Below are 20,202 nucleotides of genomic sequence, written 5' to 3' on the forward strand. Positions count from 1 at the left end.
TGCCAAATCCATGTTACCTAGAGATTTACCCACGGGTTGGCCTGACACTTTTTGCACACCAATCAGTGATGTAAAATAATTGTGCACAATAATCCTAAAGCAGAAAATGGACAGGGACAAAGAATATTGGCTTACCATTGCCAATCATTTGATGAATCTTCAAGAGAGAGATGCCATGGCCATACTATCCCTTGTATGCATGATCCTACAATGACCAAAACCATGAGAAATAATCCTCTCAATCTCATGCTTAGACCCCCCATACCAAGCATACTTCAAATTTGCGTTGCTGCCACACTTGCAAAAAATACGTAATGATTGAAGCCTTGCTTGACCTGCAAAGCCAGAGCAAGAATTTCTATGTATAGCTACTACAGAGGTATGATTTTGAGTACTATCCAAACCAGAAACGAACTTCCACTTGAGAATTTGGTGCAACCTATCTCCTTCATCAAATTTGATCAACGCATAAACAAACAATTGTGATTCCTCATTGTATGGTCCAGAAAACCCACTTTCACAGTCATCCCAATCCGAAACCTTCCTGGTTCCAACTCCTAAGGCAAATGACAAACAAAATCATCCTCCCACCCCAAATTTCCCCTAAACACAAAAGATCAAGGCAAAAGAACACTATGAAAACCTAAAGCCACACATCGTAGCAATTTTTCATGCCACATCTCATTACAGAATAAAGTACCTAATCTATCACTCAACATAAAAATCGATCACACCAACCACGATTTCCAACTACCAAGAACTTCTAGTGGAAATATCTTTCCTTATCAAGTGACAATTTATGGTGAGAGAATTCAACAAATGACCGTAAAAGAATAAGATACACATGTCTATGGAGAGAAAGATAATTAAACCACGACTAAAATAAACTAAATGTATAGTATATTGGGATTAAATTGCCAGCAAAACAAGCAAGTGTAACTCATCATCCACACACCTATTCATTCCTGGATTATTCTTCCATATCCAACATTTGAAAGTTTGAATGATTTTAGGCGATATAGTTGGTTGATCCCACAAGAAATTCTACAATAAGGTACTGGTTTTCAAATTTCAAATCAAGAAGGTAGGGTCTCAAGTTCTAAAGCTACGATGTACAAGCTTATCGACATCGGTCTGCAACCAATATAATTGAATGCATGGCTATTACACTTGATGGGCTTTGGAAACTCATGGGGATCATAAACAAGATTAATCCTATAGCCAAGATGAAAATAAAATGAACTTTCAGTGCATAAATAATAAAAGGGGAAGCAATTTTTTTCAAAACAGGTTATAATTTCATCGGACACAAAAACAATGCAAAGGAATATCAAATTCAACATTAACGAGAGACAAAATTCCAAATGTGATGTACACGAAACCAGATGATAGAAAGTAGAATGAACATCCAGATACATCTCAACAATTATGGAAAAAGCTACAATAAATATGGATGGAATAAAAGAAGAATCTTATTTCAACATTAAACAAACAATTTCCCAAGCAAGTATCAGACGAACCTATGCGTAAGAACAAAATGTCCCCTGAAATGAAATTAGTGGTTCTCATTTATCCAAGGAATACATGTCATAGTGCTAACAAAATTGAACTATAGCATGTGAAGATAAATACAAAGAATACAAACAAATTCAAAAGACTTGTATTTCCTTTGACTTTTAAGACTACTAAAAAACAGTGGAATTGAATATTCAAATGCCTATATCTCCGCTTGTGATTTTCTTGTATAACTTTTTTGATAATTCAGCTAGGGCTATATCTCTCATATCTTATAAAAAAAATCCATATGCCTACATTTGCCTCAATCCATGAAGGAATGGAAAGATGGTAGTCATGGGACTTGCATGGTTTCCAGAAATGTTTCTCTAGGATCTTCAAAATACCCAATAACTTATTAGTTCAAAAAGGCTAAAGGTTGAAAATCAGCTCTATCTGATCATACTTGTTGAAGGTATAAATAATAAAGTTGTCCCTCTCTCTAATAGCTTAAGTTTTTGGATGAGTTGATGGTTAACAATCTAATATGGTATCGTGGGATTAAGTCTAACAATGCTGAAGCTTGTTCTTAGCATTTGCTCTATGGGCCCTCCAATCAGATTATGTCATTTGTGCGATTTTAAGAAACCATTTTGTTTTAGCCTTTGATCTTATCGAGATCTCAAACAATGATTTAATAAGCAGTATGAACGGAGAATAGGGTTATTGTAACATAAATTATAAAAGCATCTTGAATTTGTTTTCAACATGTATGTATTTTAGGTTGACATGCAGTGGAAGGCTTGAGAATGTCATAATCTTTTCTATGAATTTTGTTTTTGGATAAGAGGACTTTTAGCTGAACATTTTAACAAAGAAACTGCAGCAAGACAAATAGTACAACCCCTTTTGTCATCCTTATCCTATGGGAAAGCATGGATGACAAAAACAATCAAAAAAATTTGGAGAAAATTTTTATAAGAGAACCAAACAAGGTAAATATAATTTTCATTACGCATAACAAATTACGCGAAAGGAGTTTTTCTACTAAAAGCAAAAACAAAATCTTGCTACTCTCAAGGCTAGAGGAGCCCTACTAACAGCATAAATGATAAAACTATGGTGGCTGGCCTGCTGCATATACAGAGTAAAAGAAATTAAACTTATTCAGATTCATTAACGAAGTTTTATAATCTTCTATAGAAAATGGTTTCTCCAACGAAGGCCATACCAATTCCATCGCGAAGGTTGCGAGGAACTGTTAGATTTCTTGGAGGGTTCCAACCTAAAACCAATTGGCAATAGGTGGAGTAACCTCTAGAATTTTTTAACCAAACTTGGGTGGCTTAGATGAGCGATGTGGGACAAGTCTAACACTCCCCCTCACGTGCAGCCCGGATGCACGTGGAGGTGACAGACCAGGAGCTGACTATGTAACTGACTCAAGCGACAGAGATGACAGAGACTTTCCCACGCAAGGTGAGGCCACCCAAGACCTAGCTCTGATACCATGTTAGATTTCTTAGAGGGTTCCAACCTAAAACTAATTGGCAATAGGTGGAGTAACCTCTAGAATTTATTAACCAAACTTGGGTGGCTTAGATGAGCGATGTGGGACAAGTCTAACAAGAACAACCAAAGCATTTGCCTAGCGGTAATATGGTTGAATGTACCTTGGTCTTACAGCCCCAATACACCTTATCCAAGTCCTGAATTGTGTATATTTTTCCCACTCAAACACATCACCATCAAATAAGGCGGGTTTCTTCACAAATTTTCCCACCTTTGTAAGTTTGCCATTGGAGTCCTTCAAATAGTATTCAGCCCCAAACGATCTTGCAAGCTCAAAACCATGCTAAACTGGATGGACCTCTAAAAATGAAAAGCATTAAAAACTTAATTTTTACGTATAGGTATTAATGCAGCCAAAGATAGGTAACTTGCAAAGACTTTCAATATTATAAAACATGATCATGGCTACCAAAGCGGATATAAACATTGACTCCTGGGCTAAACCAATCTGGACCATACGTATATATCAACTTTATGCCCTTAAGTACTATCCACATACCATCACGCAAATACAAAACACCATATTCCATAACTCATCCTATATATATATATATATATATATATATATATATATATATATATACACACACACATATATCAACTTTATGCCGTTAAGTACTATCCACATACCATCACGCAAATACAAAACACCATATATATATATATATAATATATTGGGGCGGTTCAAGGGATACCTAAAAAAAACACTTCAAATCTCAATCTCATAGTTCCCGATCAAAATTTTATGATCCGAACCGTTCAATGTGTGCAGAACGTGATTTTAAGGGTACTCGCGAGAAATTGGCAAAAAAAATAACCGGAAAAGACTTGATTTGAACAGTTTTTATTTGAACCGTTCAATAAAAAACTGTTCAAAACTGTTCGCATCAAGCCATTGCCGGTCATTTTTTTTGCTGATTTCTCACGGGTACCCTTAAAATCACGTTTTGATCACATTGAGCAGCATCTAGTGCTCCCCCAATTTGGAAGTTCTTTAAAGACCGGGAAGGGCTTCATTCGAGCAGTTTTTATTTGTTTTTTATCGAACGGTTCAAATAAAAACTGCTCGGATCAATCCCTTCCCGGTCATTTTTTTGCCGATTTCTCTCGGGTACCCTTAAAATCACATTCTGAACACATTGAGCGGCTTGAATCATCAAAATTTGATCGGAAAATGGGAGAAATAAGTAGGTCCGCATTTTAACTAAAATAAAGAATGAAAACACTAATGATTACTATCAATTGGAGCACTACAAAGAATGGTATGAACAAAGAACAAAGCAATCTATAGTTTATTCAAATTGTATAAACTAATCGATATTTTATTCTATAATTGTTAATGGGGAATCTGCCAATTACTATATATAGCATATTATACTATAAAGTACAGTATATGTTAAACTAATGAAACAATATATATATACGTATATCATATTCTTATTAAAATAATCTAAATTCAAGCATATGATAGGTTAAATAAGAAAGCACTTACTAAATCTGTCCGATTATAACCAAACCGAGCCTTACGTCCCAATCACTTAAAGTCGGCTACATGAATCCGTTTCCTCCTCTCTCTCCCTCTCTCTCTCTCTCTCTCTCTCTATATATATATATATATCATTGATTTGTGTTTATTTTTATTTAATTTAGTATTTTGGTGGGAGATACAAATGCTAAAAAGACGTCAATTAAAATTAAGATTCTGAATTTTTGAATTGAGAGAGATTGACCACTGTACATTGCTAACATCAGGAAATGGAATAATCGAGAATCTCGAGTAACTAGCCAAGCCGCTAAAGTTGCTAAAGTAGTGATGAATCCCGTCAGTGCATGGCTGTCGTTAGCTCATGCCGTAAGGTGTTGGGTCAAGTCTCACAACGAGCGCAACCCTCGTGTTTAGTTGCCATCATTGAGTTTAGAACCCTAAACATTAACAATCTTTTTTCCTATATATCCTATACCATATCTGGTATCTGAAAGCAAACAAATGTACATATGACTTGTCTTACATCTGATTCTAATATAGGAGACATATATATGTATATATATCCGGTTCTCATAAGGGATCCCGCACAGGCTTACCGTGCGGGACTCCCCTTTCCTGATCGAATTGCGACGATTTGAGCCGCTCAAAGTGATCAGAACGTAATTTTAAGGATACTCGTGAGAAATCAGCAAAAAAAATGATCAGGAAGGGCTTGATCCGAACAGTTTTTTTATTGAACGGTTCAGTAAAAAACTGCTCGGATCAAGCCCTTCCCGATATATACCACGGATCCAACGAGGGATCCCGCACGGCCTTACCGTGCGGGACTCCCCTTTCCCAATCGAATTGCGACGATCTGAGCCGCTCAATGTATTCAAAACGTGATTTTAAGAGTACCCGCGAGAAATCAACAAAAAAAAATGATCGGAAATTGGCAAAAAAATTAACCAGAAAGGGTGTTCAGAACGTGATTTTAAGGGTGTCCATGAGAAATTGGCAAAAAAATTAACCGGAAAGGGCTTGATTTGAGCAGTTTTTTATTGAACCGTTCAATAAAGTTCAATAAAAAACTGTTTGGATGAAGCCTTTCCCGATCTCTCTTTGTTTTTGTTGATTTCTCGCGATTACCTTTAAAATCGCGTTCTAATTACATTGAGCGGCTCGGATCATCAAAATTCGATCGGAAACTTGGGGGGTTTTTTAGAAGTTTTTTTAAGTGTCCTCAGAACCGCCCCGTATATATATATATATATATATATATATATATATATAGAGAGAGAGAGAGAGAGAGAGAGAGAGAGAGAGAGATTTTTTTAAGTGTCCTCGGAACCGCCCCATGTATATATATAGAGAGAGAGATAGGTTTTTTTAAGTGTCCGCGGAACCGCCCCGTGAATATATATATACACGGGGCGGTTCCGAGGACACTTAAAAAAACCTATATATATATATATATGGAACGGTTCCGAGAACACTTAAAAAAACCTATATATATATACATATATATATATATATACATATATATATATATATATGTATATATATGTATATATATATGTATATATATATATACGGGGCGGTTCCGATGACACTTAAAAAAACACTTCATAGTTTCCGATCGAATTTTGATGATTCGAGCCGCTCAATGTGATCAGAACGTGATTTTAAAGGTACCCGCGAGAAATCAACAAAAAAAAATGATCGGGAAGGACTTGACATATATATATATATATATATATATATATATATATATATGAGTCCCCTTCTCCTAAGGACCACCTTATTTTAATAAAATAAAGACCTCCATTTCCTGATCAAATTTTGATGATCCGAGCCGCTCAATGTATTCAGAACGTGATTTTAAGGGTACCCGCGAGAAATCAGCAAAAAAAAAAAAACCGGGAAGGGCTTCATCCGAGCAGTTTTTGTTATGTTTTTGTCAAACGGTTCAAATAAAAACTGCTTAAATCAAGCCCTTTCCGGTCATTTTTTTTGCCGATTTCTCGCGGGTACCCTTAAAATCACGTTCTAAACACATTGAGCGGATTGGATCATCGAAATTCAATTGGAAAATGGGAGAAATGGGGAGGTCCTTATTTTAACTAAAATAAGGACCTCCTTATTTGAAAATAACTGTATATATAATATATATATATATATATATATATATATATATATCGGGGCGGTTCCGGGAACTCTTAAAAAAAACTCCGAAATTTTACTCTCATAGTTCCCGATCAAATTTTATTGATCCGAGCCGTTTAATGTGTTCAGAACGTGATTTTAAGGGTGTCCATGAGAAATTGGCAAAAAAATTAACCGGAAAGGGCTTGATTTGAGCAGTTTTTTATTGAATCGTTCAATAAAGTTCAATAAAAAACTGTTTGGATGAAGCCCTTCCCGATCTCTTTTTTTTTTTGTTGATTTCTCGTGATTACCCTTAAAATCGCGTTCTGATTACATTAAGCGGCTCGGATCATCAAAATTCGATCGGAAACTTGGGGGGGTTTTTTAGAGGTTTTTTTAAGTGTCCCCGGAACCGCCCCGTATATATATACGGGGCGGTTCCAGGGACACTTAAAAAAACACTTCATAGTTTCCGATCGAATTTTGATGATCCGAGCTGCTCAATGTGATCAGAGCGTGATTTTAAAAGTGCCCGCGAGAAATTAGCAAAAAAAAAGACCGGGACGGGCTTCATCCGAACAGTTTTTTATTGAACTTTATTGAACGGTCCAATAAAAAACTGCTCAAATCAAGCCCTTCCCGGTTAGTTTTTTTGCCAGTTTCTCGCGGGCACCCTTAAAATCACGTTCTGAACACATTGAGCGGCTCGGATCATCAAAATTTGATCGGGAACTATGAGATTAAGATTTTGGAGTGTTTTTTTAAAGATTTTTTTAAATGTCCCCGAAACCGCCCCGATATATATATATATATATATATATATATATATATATAGAGAGAGAGAGAGAGAGAGAGAGAGAGAGAGAGAGTATTGTCTTAAATCTTTGGGAAAAAATGTCGTCAAAGTCTTCAAAATAACAGACAAAAGGAACCAAAAAACTACTCAGTTGGTTGACTCCGGACAATTCCCCAAATCATTTCACCTCTTGTGTCTTCCTATTTGCATAGTAGGTTCCATTATTTAAAGATATGATTCTTAGGCCATCCATAGTGGCATAATCAAAAATGGATAACCAAAAGTTGACACATCAGCTTTTGATTATCCATTTAAGAGGTTGCGAAACTTAACAATGTTGAGGTCCACTTCTAGTCCATAACTAAAATAAGGGATACACTACAATTTCACTCTCTCTCCTCTTGTGTTTTCCACCATTGATCACGTCCCTCCATTACACTTTTTTTTTAGCAAAAATATATCGATTTTCTCCTTTAATTTTGGAAAAAAATTTGATTTCCTTCCTTCCCTAATATTATGAATTTGGAAAAAAAATCATGAACTCAAAAAAAAAAAAAAAACAGATGTGTTCTTGAATTTGTAAAAAAATGTTAGGTTCTTTATGTACTCAACCACAGGAAGAGGAACGAAAAAAGAATAAAATAAAAATGAGAAAAAAAAGTGAAATACCTTAATGTGGCGACAAATGTTTTCCACCATTGAGCACTTCCCTCCATTACGGATTTTTTTTTGGCAAAATATATCGATTTTCTCCCTTAATTTTGGAGAAAAAATTGGTGACTTCCTTCCCTAATATTATGAATTTGGAAAAAAAATCATGTACTCAAAAAAAAAAAAAACAGATGTATTCTTGAATTTGTAAAAAAATGTAAGGTTCTTTATGTACTCAACCACATGGAGAGGAACGAAAAAAGAATAAAATAAAAACGAGAAAAAAAAAGTGAAATACCTTAATGTGGCGACAAATGTTTTCCACCATTGATCACTTCCCTCCATTACGGTTTTTTTTTTTTGGCAAAAATAAATCGATTTTCTCCCTTAATTTTGGAGAAAAAATTGGTGACTTCCTTCCCTCATTTATGATTTGGAAAAAAAATCATGTACTCAAAAAAAAAAAAACAGATGTGTTCTTGAATTTGTAAAAGAATGCAAGGTTCTTCATGTACTCAACCACAAGGAGAGGAACGAAAAAGAATAAAATAAAAACGGAAAAAAAAGTGCAATACCTTAATCTGGTGACAATGAGTTGAATTGTAAATGATTGAAAGATACGAGCTTTACTTTTGGAAGAAAAGAAAAAGAAAGAGTTTGTGGCTGAAGAAAATGAAATATAGAGCAGGTAAAGAAAATAAAAAGAAAACACCATTTAAAACACGCGTGTACATAAATTTTAAAATCAGTTAACTTATGTGAAGTGAGATCTACAAAATTTGATTATTGAAAAAGGTTGCTAGTTTTGGTTATCGAAAATCCAAAATTTGATTATTTCTAAAAATGTTGTTAAGTTTGATTATACCATTGTGAGCCATCTTTTACCCCAATATTAACTTTAAAAATAATTTGCTTTTAATTATGCCACTGTGGATGGCTTATATGTACACCAGGTGATTGCATTTGAATACAATTACGACGTGAAACAACCAGTGAAATGAACCCTTAATACTCAAAATCAAATGGGGTTTAGAATAATAAACTTTCCATCCAAAACACAAAGAGAGATATGGATATGTTAGTCATGCATTGAAAAGGCAAGATCAACAAGTATTCATAAGCAGTTATTAGAAGGTAGGATGCAATCCCACATCTACATAAGAAGTCACACAGCTGATTGAATGTCGGTTATGATTTCCATCCCCATCATTTGCTTTGGCCATTGAAAGCCACGTTTCTAATGGCCAATTTGGGAATTTCATGTGTGAAGTGGGTTGTGGGGAGATGGGACAAAAGCAACCACCAACAGCTTCCTCCGTTTGATTTTAACGGTACATGCATCAGACATTCATGCACCAAAACAAGTATATGAATGAAGAGATAGAACTCTCAAAGTATGTGTGAAATGCTTTATTTTGTCTTTCATAACATAGAACTAAGAAGATAAACAAATATGGAGAGTTTGGCATGTATTCGATGTACTTGGAAACATGATTGAGATGAATCGAATGCTAAGACATGTTACCGTGCCCGACACCTATCCCCTATGATGCACGGACACCGACACGGACACGGACATGGGAATTCTAAAAAAATAGGGACATGAACACAGCAGGAGACACGCCACCTGTATATTTATTTATACAAATAAATAATTATAGTTTGACACCTAGAAATTTTAAAAAAATATCAATTTGGCCCCAAATTTTTTTAAAAAAAATAAAGTTTTGACCCTTAAATTCTTTTAAAAATTACAGTTTGGCCCCCAAAATTTAAAAAAAATTACAGTTTGGCCCTTACAGTGTCCCCATCAATGTCCCCTCGTGTCCCCGTAAAAAATTTAAATTAAATTATGGGACACGTGTCCCCGTGTCCTGACACTGCGATACTTCGAGCTCTAGAAGTGTTGGTGCTTCATAGCCTGTCCCTGGTCCATGTAACACAAACAACAAGAATAATAAGACTATTATTTAGGGGAGGATTGGAAAACATAAATTATGAATTTAGAAGAGAACATGTGGGTACACTAAATAATAAATTAAATCATATGTACTTGCTGATCAGTTATAGTATGTTCGGTTATAGTGAGATAAAGGGAGAATAATTACTCCTGACTACTCTACAAGGTAGATAATCCTGAGAGGAGGGGACTAGCTAATACCACCTCCTTCCATGGTGTTACATAGCCCCATATATGGTGGACTAAGGGGGTGTTCGGGAGCCAGATTTTCACATTTGGGATGTTTCCGTTTTGGGGTTCTGGGTATTTGCGAGAAATTGCAAAATAACATTCTAGTAGAGTACATGGGACTAATTTTTGTCCTCCTCATCTGTTCTCAAAACTATTACAATTCTGCAAAACTAAACCCTTCTCTCAAAACTAGGAGCAAAGCCTCGTGCTTGCAAGAGGATTTCGTTCCCGTTGTTTGTTTTTTAAATGAGAATAGCTAAATAATTTGTAGCATAGAATAGTTAAGTTATTTACATAAAGTTACAGCTGGTCACTATGTTCACGTCACACAAAAATTCAAGAATGTGACTTCAGCTTCCACATTTCCTAAATACATTGCCACTATGCCAGATTGTTCAAATGTTCACATAGCTTCTGCTTAATCACTTCCTCATCCTTTACACGCCTCAAAATCTTCACATATCTTAACTAACCATGAAGAAGGCAGGAATCACGTGGTTTATTCAAGTTAAACAGTCAATAAGATAGGGAAAAACTGAAGCCTGGGCAGAAAAATACCTCCAATTCTCTGGTATTTGTTTGTCTTTTAAGAGCATAGCGACTTCCTCAATGCCATTGCACGCCTCAAAATCCTATATATTATTGCCAAAAACTTAAATATGCAGGTAGCAAAAGAGTTTAATATGCAGGCATCACTTCAGGAAAATGTACAGATAATTACAAGAGAATGGAAAACTTGAAATGGTATAAGCCAGAATATTCAAAAGGAAAGATGAAGTCAAAAACTTATTTTCTTTTCTAAAAATTCACTCGACCATACTTCAAACAGTTAAAGCTTGATATTATCAAGGGCTATCAAATGTATTGTAACATGTAGGTTCAAACATTCAAATGAACTGTCCCAAAGAAGGAATAAGAGCCCAGTGCTATTTGTGCCTAACAATCAGATGCAATAGGGTCATTGTGGTTACTAAATCGAGCAGATGTTCTATGCCTTGTGCAAAAACAATCATAAGCACAAAATGCTAACAGAACTTACATGCAGAAGAGCATTAGCTGCATTACCAATCATAGGCTTGAAATCATCGAACTATCAGTTGAACATCTCAACAGCCTTTGCGGATTGTTCAACAGTATTGATTGGCACAAACCGGAAACTGCGCCTCAGATCCTTTTCTCTATTTTAAATTACCTACAATCAAACCACCCTAATCAACATAAGACGTTCTTCACAATTTTCAGTTCCCCACTCGTATGTCAAAATCAAGTAGTGATTCCTTGTCTCTTGAACTAAAAATGTAGCAAACTATCAAAGAACAATACTTGCGAGGGTAACTAAGTTCTTTGTGTGACCAACTCAACTCATCCACTTCTTATTATCATAGCGCGCGCACGCACAGAGAGAGAATAATGCTGTATATATTTTTCCTCATGTTTTGGTGGAAATTATATGCTTCTGTGTTAGTATCATTTTTACTGTAAGTGTTTGTAATAAGCTGAGGTACTATGACACCATGCTTTTTCTCCTTTTTTCCTTTCCTTCTTTGCTCAGGTAGGGAAACTGTTAGAGGAAACTGTTTGCAAGAACATATACAGTTAAAGAAGAGGTATCAAAAATTAGAAAAACAACCAGACAAATAAGAGAGCTAATGGAAACTACATTGAATACAGTCAATGCTATCATATTGACACAAATATGTTTACCTGTTTCTTGTTATAAGCATTCGTAAGCTTTTCATACTCGGCCTTCTTTTTTACAGATTTGACTTCCTATGGAGCTTTTTCCTGCCAAGACTACTTACAGCAAATAAGATTCAGAACACCCAAAGAAAATTAGCCTGTTTTTATTTAAGCACAATAACTCATAGCTGCATATCACAGATAGCTGACTTCCTGATAAGACTAAAATTGATTCACCGAATAGTACCATCATAAAACCTTGAAACTAATGAGAATAAGACATCTGAGCCTTTAGGACCTCAGTTGATTAGTAAGTATTTAACTCTAGTTTTCTCCGGGCACCATAACATCAATTATACATATGCAAGATCAAATTGAGTCTTTCTAGGCCGACCCAAGCTTCTTAAATATTGTTTGGCTACTCTTCCCGACCTTTCTGCAAAAGTGGAGAGAGATGGATATCATCTGTCATTAATGACATTTCCACATTCGAAATACAGTTTAAATGTCAATAGAACTCAATGTACCTAACTCGAAATTCTTAGCCAATAAATCCAAAAAAATATAGGAAAATTCCCAGCATAATTACCAAAATCATAACTAAAACATAGCTAACAGCCTAACATGTTACTGACTGTCTTCAACACGTCCACTGAGCCTCTATTGACAGCTGCCTTAACTTTGGCAAGCTTCATTACTACAAGCAAATGCCCTACAATATTACTAACAAACATTAAATAATAGGTATAAATTTATTAAGTAATTTGTTCCAGAACATAGTTAGATCATTTAAGAAAGAGTTCTAACAACCAACTATTCATGATAAGACAAATGAGCCATTTTAACAGAACTGAAGCAAGAAGCAAAGAAAAGCAATTTTCCAAAAAGCCACAGGAACGGAAAAACTGACATTTTCACAATATCTATTATTAACAGTCCTATTTTTTATCTTTCCCGAATATATTGGTGCAGTAAAATACCCTGACTCTTTTCTGTTTACCAAATATATTACTGAGATCTCTCCTTCTCTCCAATCTAGATATCCTGACTCTAGGGTTTTTGTAGCTTTAATAGATTATGAGCAATAGACAGATACAACCTAATCATTCTCTTCAGCGACTGAAAAGCAATAATGTTTGGCCATAGACAATATTGTGCTCTAAAATCCAAACATAAGAGAACAGATGGAATTTTCTGAATAAGTAGAGATTGAGAAAACAACAATAAAGAAACCCATTACTCAAAAAACCTATTAAGAGGGTGAATGAAACAAAGGAGAGAGAAGGAAACCAAACCTCATCAACAATAACACAAACAAGAGATCTAGCCATTGCTCTTAGTTTTACACCACCTAAAAGAAATTTGAAGGAATTGAATCAAACAAAATCTGTCGGAACATATCCTCGCAGATAAATATCACAAAAAAATTAAAGTCGAAATTGGGTCGAAATTGAAGTGGAATGGACAAAACAGACAAAGAACCAGCAATCGTATATATATTCATACCTGCATCTATGCTGCTCTGAAACCTCGATCGATGAACACCAAATAGGGTAGGAAGCCCCAATCGACAGGTACGAAACCCTAAACGAGCACCTCCGTAGAACACCGCTCGAACCCAACAACATGCAAGCCACACCGAAAAATGAAGCAGACAAAAAAAAAGTGACACATTAAAGAATATCACTTCATGAAAACCAAAAAAATAAAAACCACCAATCGGCAAGTAACAAACCCCAAAGGAACACACCATTCGAACCCAACATGATGCAAACCACAGTGGAAAATGAAGATTGGAAAACAACCAGCAGAAAAGAGAGGGCAACCTTTCAGGGAGAGCAGACGCCGTTGATCTCAGACGAGGACTTGGCTCTCAATTCTCTGAAGACGGCATATACTGATGGTGTATTGACAGAGAGAGAGACACAGGGAGAGAGTGCTGCCCACGCAGATGAGAGAGGAAGAGAGAGAAAGAGATGGCGTGGTGTCATCACAACCACAAAAATCAGGACACCTCAATACGACGATGGCATCACCACTGCAGACTAAAAAGACCTAAATACCCATTAACCAAAAGACAAGCCCGCTGATTGGAGGGGCATAATTGGCAAAATCAGGCCAAAAAGCCCCACCGAAAAAATTGAGTGCAGTTCATATCTTATATCCCAAGCAATACAAAACATCACAGGCAAACAACAAATGCTGATAAAAAAATCACGAAACAGGCAAAGAACAAGTGCTGATCAAATTAAGTGCTGATCAAATTACCCGAGTTCGCAAAATAGCTTGCAATCCGGCTTGTTCTTGGCAGAACCCTTCTCTTTCACCTCAACAAAGACCGCGACCAACTCCACCAATAACTCATCCCCAATTCTTCCTACTCCCCTTCACCGACCCCACAAGTGCCTCCGAAACCTTCGAATCATGGCAGCTATGCTTGCCAAATTCTTCTTACTAGCCGAATCCAACCTCGCCAGCGAAACCCTAATCCCACCCGACAACCTCCTCCCCGCGAATATGACAGCCTCCTTGTGCTCGGCGATGGCTGTTGGTACCTCGACAGCACCACTATTGCCGCCTCCCTCGATAGTGGTATGCTATAATCAAAACAAAAAGCAGAAAGGGAAGGGGTGAACATATTTGTACACGGACAGAAATATAGCTCTCGTTTGCCTTTGCCACGAAACACAAAAGAAAAACATAAGCAAATAGTTAGATCAAACTTACTTAATCACTTATCAATCAATATGTTCAATTTTAAGTACTGACTTGGTTATAATCAAAGTCACACATTCATCACAAAAACAAATTTCATTGGCATAAGCAATCGCAGGGCGGACGGAGGTGACGGCGAGCGGGAGCCGCTCCCCCCAAGCCTTCAAAAGTAACCTAACTAAAAATTTCTACAAGTTCTTCAAAATATCTCCACTTTCTGTCCACGTAACAATATATACACCACTGGAATAAAGTAAAGATTTCCTGGTCCGAGTTCAAACGTGCCTATAAACCGTGAACGAACGAACGATGAACCAGAATATAGAGTAGTTGTTAAGCTCTGTTTGGATCAGACGTGACATTGAAATATTTCCGAGTATTAAAAATTGGTGCGAGAGATAAGAGAAACGAAGAAAGAGTTTGGGTTAGGGCAAAAGAATTAGAACCTCTGTCTGCAAAAGCACCGTATCTCCAATAGGATCCATTAACGCCTAATTTTTTGATCGACGGACTCGACCGATTGCCCCCCCCCACCCCCCCCCCCCCCCCGACACGAGTTACTGTTTACCCTTTTACCCCCACCCCTTAAACCAAAAACCGAAAATGGCACAAAAATATCCGGACCCATTTTCTGTTATTTTTTTTATTTAATTAATAATGTTTATAATCTGTATCTTTTTTCTTTTTTATTTATTTAAAATTATTTTAGTGTTCCGATTTTCAATCCAGTTAAATCGGTGAAAAAATCTTCTTTTTTTATCATTTTATTTTTAATGGCCATAATAAATTTTTGATCTCGTACAATCAAATATCTCTTAGGGCTAATCAATGAGAGCCTTAGAGTCAAAATTTAATTTTGCCCATTTAGAATAAAATGATCAGGAAACTAAAATCTTTCCACAAGTTCAAACCGATTGAAATTTGGAACACTTAACTTTTTAACTATATTTTTAATATATAAACTGTTTAAAAAGGTTAAAAAAATTAAGTGTTCCAAATTTCAATTCGTTTGAACCGGTGGAAAGATTTTAGTTTACTTATCATTTTATCCTAAATAGCAATAATTAAATTTTAACTCTAGGGCTCTCGTTGATTAGCCCTAAGAGATATTTGATTTTACGAGGCCAAAAATTCATTATGACCATTGAAGATAAAATAATAATAAAATAAAATCTTTCCACCAATTCAACCGGATTGAAAATCGAAACATTTAAATAATTTTAAATAAATAAAAAAGAAAAAAAATACAGAGTATGGACATTATTAATTAAATAAATCAAAAAAAAAAGTTCAGATAATTGGTTCTGCAACTTAAGTTGCAGGTGATTGCTTCAACTCCTGGTGATTGCTTCAAGGTTGTTTGCATGTGATTGCCAGGTTATTGCTTCAAGATTCTTTGCAGGTGATTACTTCAAAGTTGAACTTGCGATAGGATTGTTGCATATTGCAACAATTCTACAGAACGTTGGCCTATATATTCAGTTGCCTATATATTCACTTGTATATGCCTTAGTCTATATATTCATACTTACTCTCATTCACTACATCTTCACAATTTTCCTCTATTTTGATTTCATTTTCGTAATTCATAAAAAAACATTATGGATCAGTACAATTTTTCATTTTCGGAAAGTTGGTCAGTTGGGAACGATGTTGCGAATGATGTTCCTTGTGAGGAGAGCAGCTCTTACGTTGGGCGTGATTACACAGCTGAATTTACGACTGACCAGGTTAGTTATTACTGTTGATATTATACATATTTGTTACTTATTTTTGTTAATGTTGTACTTTTTTTTAGCACAACAAAAAACGTAGAAAATTTAATTATTTTTGTGGTGGATTGTTGTTTTGTTGAAAGAACTAAAAAATGTCAAGTTTTGAGTTATCCTTTTCAGCTTATTTGTCAGTAAATATATTTTTAGTTCTTCAGTTTATATTGTTGAGAAAAAAAAAAGCCAAATCAAGGGGGCTGTCCGGACAGTTCTGTGTGGGCCTCCTTTGCGCATTTTTTTGAAAAATTCGAAACGTGCATACTATAGAACCCGCAAAATAATGTATCTACTCAAAAAATCAGTTTGTACCGACATTAAGTAAACTCAATTTTTTGCGTATAAACTAATAAACTGAAGATGCAACATTTCTAATCACGTACTAGAACATAAGGAAGACTCAACCACCACAAATCAGCCTTGTCATCTGAGCGTCTATCTTCGACTTTGCCTCCTGCTCGTTTGCTTCCTATGGATGAGTTGCTTGAAATCACACCTTTAACTAAAGGCCTTTGAATTCATTTCCCCAGCGTGGAACCTAAATATTAAAAAAAAGTCACTTGAAAATGTAAAATGTAGAAGGGTTCCATTTCATAGGTTGAAAATGATATCTATAATCTGACAAAAATGTTTCCACTTATCCAGGGATAAGACAAGCACTGATGGACAAGTAGCGAAACGTAGAAAAACAATCAGAAAACTTGTCTAGTAGCCAAACAAAATTGAATACAAAAAACTAGTACTATATAAGAACAAATCCTCCCAAATAATAAATCGAAGTGGGTACTCTAGACGTTATCATTCCCACTTTCAGGTTTGGCAACTTCATTAAATGGGTACTTCTGTTTAAACATTATTAAGCCTGGCTTCTTCACATTCTCCTGTGCCTTCTCACTGCTACAGGGACTCGGAGTCCCACTTATTTGCCACCTAAAGCTTACATGCAAGAATCAATTTTTTTAATATACGGGATATTACATTGTGCTTATACATATTCATTTTTTTTGTTATAGATATTTGAAAATAGAGCTGTCATGGTAGATTGGGCGCGAAGAGTTGGTAAGAAAAATGGTTTTGTAATTGTCATAAGTAAATCTGCTAGTATAAAGGGCAACAAGATGCCGAAGTGCATTCTTATTTGTGAAAGGGGGGGATTGTACAAACCGCCACAGGAAGGGCATTCAATGCAAAGGAATACTGGAACTAAAAAATGTGATTGCCCGTTTAAGCTGCGAGGTGTACCACAACCTCCAGACGGTGTCATGTGGAGTTTGAAGGTTGTTAAAGGTTTTCATAACCATGAACCAGCTGAAAGTTTTGAGGGACATGAGTACCCGTCAAGGCTGACCCTAATTCAGCAGCAATTAGTTCGTGATATGTCTAGCAGCACCGCACCTCGAGAAATTCTTAATTTCCTGAGACAACAAGACTCGTAAATTAGTACAGGAATTAGGAGTATTTACAATTTGAAGGCACTGTATAAGAAAGAGCAACTGGGGGGTCTATCTCCTACTGGGTACATCTTGAATGAATTAAATGAGAAAAGATACATTTACAACTATCTTACAAATGAACACACCAACGGAATTACAGATATTCTTTGGGTTCATCCCAAAAGCCTAGAGCTATTTGTCAATTTTCCGTCCGTGTTGATTATTGATGCGACGTACAAGAGTAATGAATATCGGATTCCACTCTTGGAAGTTGTGGGTATCACATCCACAATGAAAACTTATTCTCTTATGTTTGCATATTTGAATAATGAGACGAAAGAGCGACTGATATGGGCATTGGATAGTTTAAAGAGATGGATGGTTGAAAAAGGGGCAGCGTTGCCATCGGTGATTGTTTCAGATAGGGATCTGGCACTTCTTGGTGCCATTGGAATATGTTTGCCCTTCGCGCAACACATCCTTTGTATTTGGCACATAAACCAATGTGTGATGAAGAAGTGCAGCTCTATGCTTGGTACGAGGTGGGACGAGTTTTCCGAAGCATGGCAGTTGCTTATTCATTCATCGACACCGATGTCTTTGCAACAAAGATGGAATGCCATGTGCGGAGAGTTTGAGCAATACTCTGATGCCATACAATACCTTTGGGATACATGGTTAGGTCCTTACAAAGAGCGATTTGTTGCAGCATATATAAACCAATTTATGCATCTTGGGAGCAATTCAAGCCAAAGGTAACTTTCCTATAGTCATTGTATATTTACTGTCCTGCACTAAAGAAAACTTTATGTAACTTTCCTATTTAACACAATGTATTATTAAATTGCAGGGCGGAGTCTGCGCATGCAAGGCTCAAACGATACTTGGGAGATACCATGTCCTCACTTCAAACATCTTTTCAGAAAATAGAAAAGATGTTGACCAGTCAGTTCGGGGATATTCAGGGGTCGTTCCAGAAATCTCTCAACATTTCACGACACATACATCTACATGAAGGCATTTATAGTGAAATCAGAGGTCGCATTTCATTACAGGCAATGAACTTGATCCATAATCAGGCACAACGCACTGATAACGAAGCCGGCCTTTGCTTTTGTAAGATCAAAAGGACACACGGATTGCCATGCTTTCACGATATTGCACTTTACCGTTCTGTGGATAGACCAATTTTGCTAAGCTCTATCCACCCTCACTGGAGTAAGTTGTCCATGCACGCCCAGAGGCATACTGATGAGGGAGCACGATCCGATAGGACAGCTCAGCTTATTGAAAGATTAAATGAAATGGATTCCGATAGTCGAGAGTCTATGATGGACAGGTTTCTCGATATGGCGGATCCATCTCGTTGCACAGTTCGACCCCCAGCATATAACACAGAACACAGGGGTTGACCTACAGGCAGAGATGAGCAGAATAGAGGTCACATACCTTCTTTCACAGTATCCACATCAGAATCTCAGGCCTCACGTATTCCAACATCGCAAAGGAGCAATGGGAGAGATCACCTCGTTGAGAAATTTCCTCAGCAGTATCAGCGTTATATTTCCCACTGTGTTGACGTTCGACCCGATGGTCATTGTGGCTTCAGGGCGTTAGCTGCGCAACTTTATGGTTCTGAAGATCAATGGGCTCAAGTACGACATGACCTTATCCAAGAGATTGAACAAAATCGGGCCCTGTACGATCAGCTTTATCCAGAACGTAATTATGTATCCCATGTTCTACGAAGACTTCATTGCTTTCGGCCATCGGCACCAGAGGATCATTGGATGGATTCTATATCATTGGGACTTGTCATAGCATCAACGTACAACGTTGTACTGCATACATTCGATATGACTGCTTCGAGTTGTTTCACTCACTTGCCATTGAGCTCCCATCCAGTTCCATTCGCAACGCGCACACATATAGCTATTGGTTGTATTAATGACAATCACTTCGCGCAAATTTTCTTATACCGTCATTATCCTATACCACCCATCATCATATGGTGGAGGCCAAATGCATCAAATGAAGCACACGGATGGGCTCATCCTTATGAAACACGCCTCCAATTGTGGTACGAAGTAATGCAGATAGATCCGTCGGGACGACGACCACAATTTGGCGGAAATATTGACTAAATTTGTGTATTTATTTATGTTCATGTATTGATTCTATATACTCAATTGTAATTAAATGAAGTTTGATTTCGGTTTGCATTATTGTCTTTTTAGAAAAATTTAAAGTAAATTTAAGTTGATTCAATATACATAATTTACTTCAAC

The 20,202-nt window shown here is 36.4% G+C and overlaps 3 protein-coding genes across 8 annotated transcripts in view; 2 read left to right on the forward strand and 1 right to left on the reverse strand.

The window, feature by feature from the left end:
• LOC131304779 (beta-galactosidase 6-like) overlaps positions 1-14,242 on the reverse strand; it is a 43,056-nt gene extending 28,814 nt beyond the window's left edge. For all 6 annotated transcript variants that reach the window (XM_058332161.1, XM_058332160.1, XM_058332158.1 and 3 more), the window contains exons 1-7: positions 13,504-14,242; positions 13,293-13,348; positions 12,587-12,709; positions 12,022-12,433; positions 11,357-11,509; positions 10,876-10,949; positions 136-205 (exon numbers count right to left, since the gene is read on the reverse strand). The gene's annotated coding sequence lies outside the window, so the exon portion shown is untranslated. The remainder of the gene's footprint in view (positions 1-135; positions 206-10,875; positions 10,950-11,356; positions 11,510-12,021; positions 12,434-12,586; positions 12,710-13,292; positions 13,349-13,503) is intronic.
• On the forward strand, positions 13,762-20,039 carry LOC131303038 (protein FAR1-RELATED SEQUENCE 2-like). The gene is made up of 7 exons (XM_058329831.1): positions 13,762-13,900; positions 14,309-14,589; positions 16,090-16,176; positions 16,323-16,442; positions 17,495-17,848; positions 17,954-18,669; positions 18,765-20,039. Exons 1-7 carry the CDS (start codon positions 13,762-13,764, stop codon positions 19,324-19,326), a joined length of 2,259 nt encoding a protein of 752 aa, XP_058185814.1. The 3' UTR covers positions 19,327-20,039.
• LOC131303039 (uncharacterized) lies at positions 19,340-20,058 on the forward strand. Its single transcript, XM_058329832.1, has 2 exons — positions 19,340-19,402; positions 19,465-20,058. The coding sequence occupies exons 1-2, from the start codon at positions 19,340-19,342 to the stop codon at positions 20,056-20,058; spliced, it is 657 nt and encodes a 218-aa protein (XP_058185815.1).
• Positions 20,059-20,202: the final 144 nt, after the last annotated feature.

This window comes from Rhododendron vialii, chromosome 10a, assembly GCF_030253575.1.
Source record: "Rhododendron vialii isolate Sample 1 chromosome 10a, ASM3025357v1".
Classification (NCBI taxonomy): Eukaryota; Viridiplantae; Streptophyta; class Magnoliopsida; order Ericales; family Ericaceae; genus Rhododendron; species Rhododendron vialii.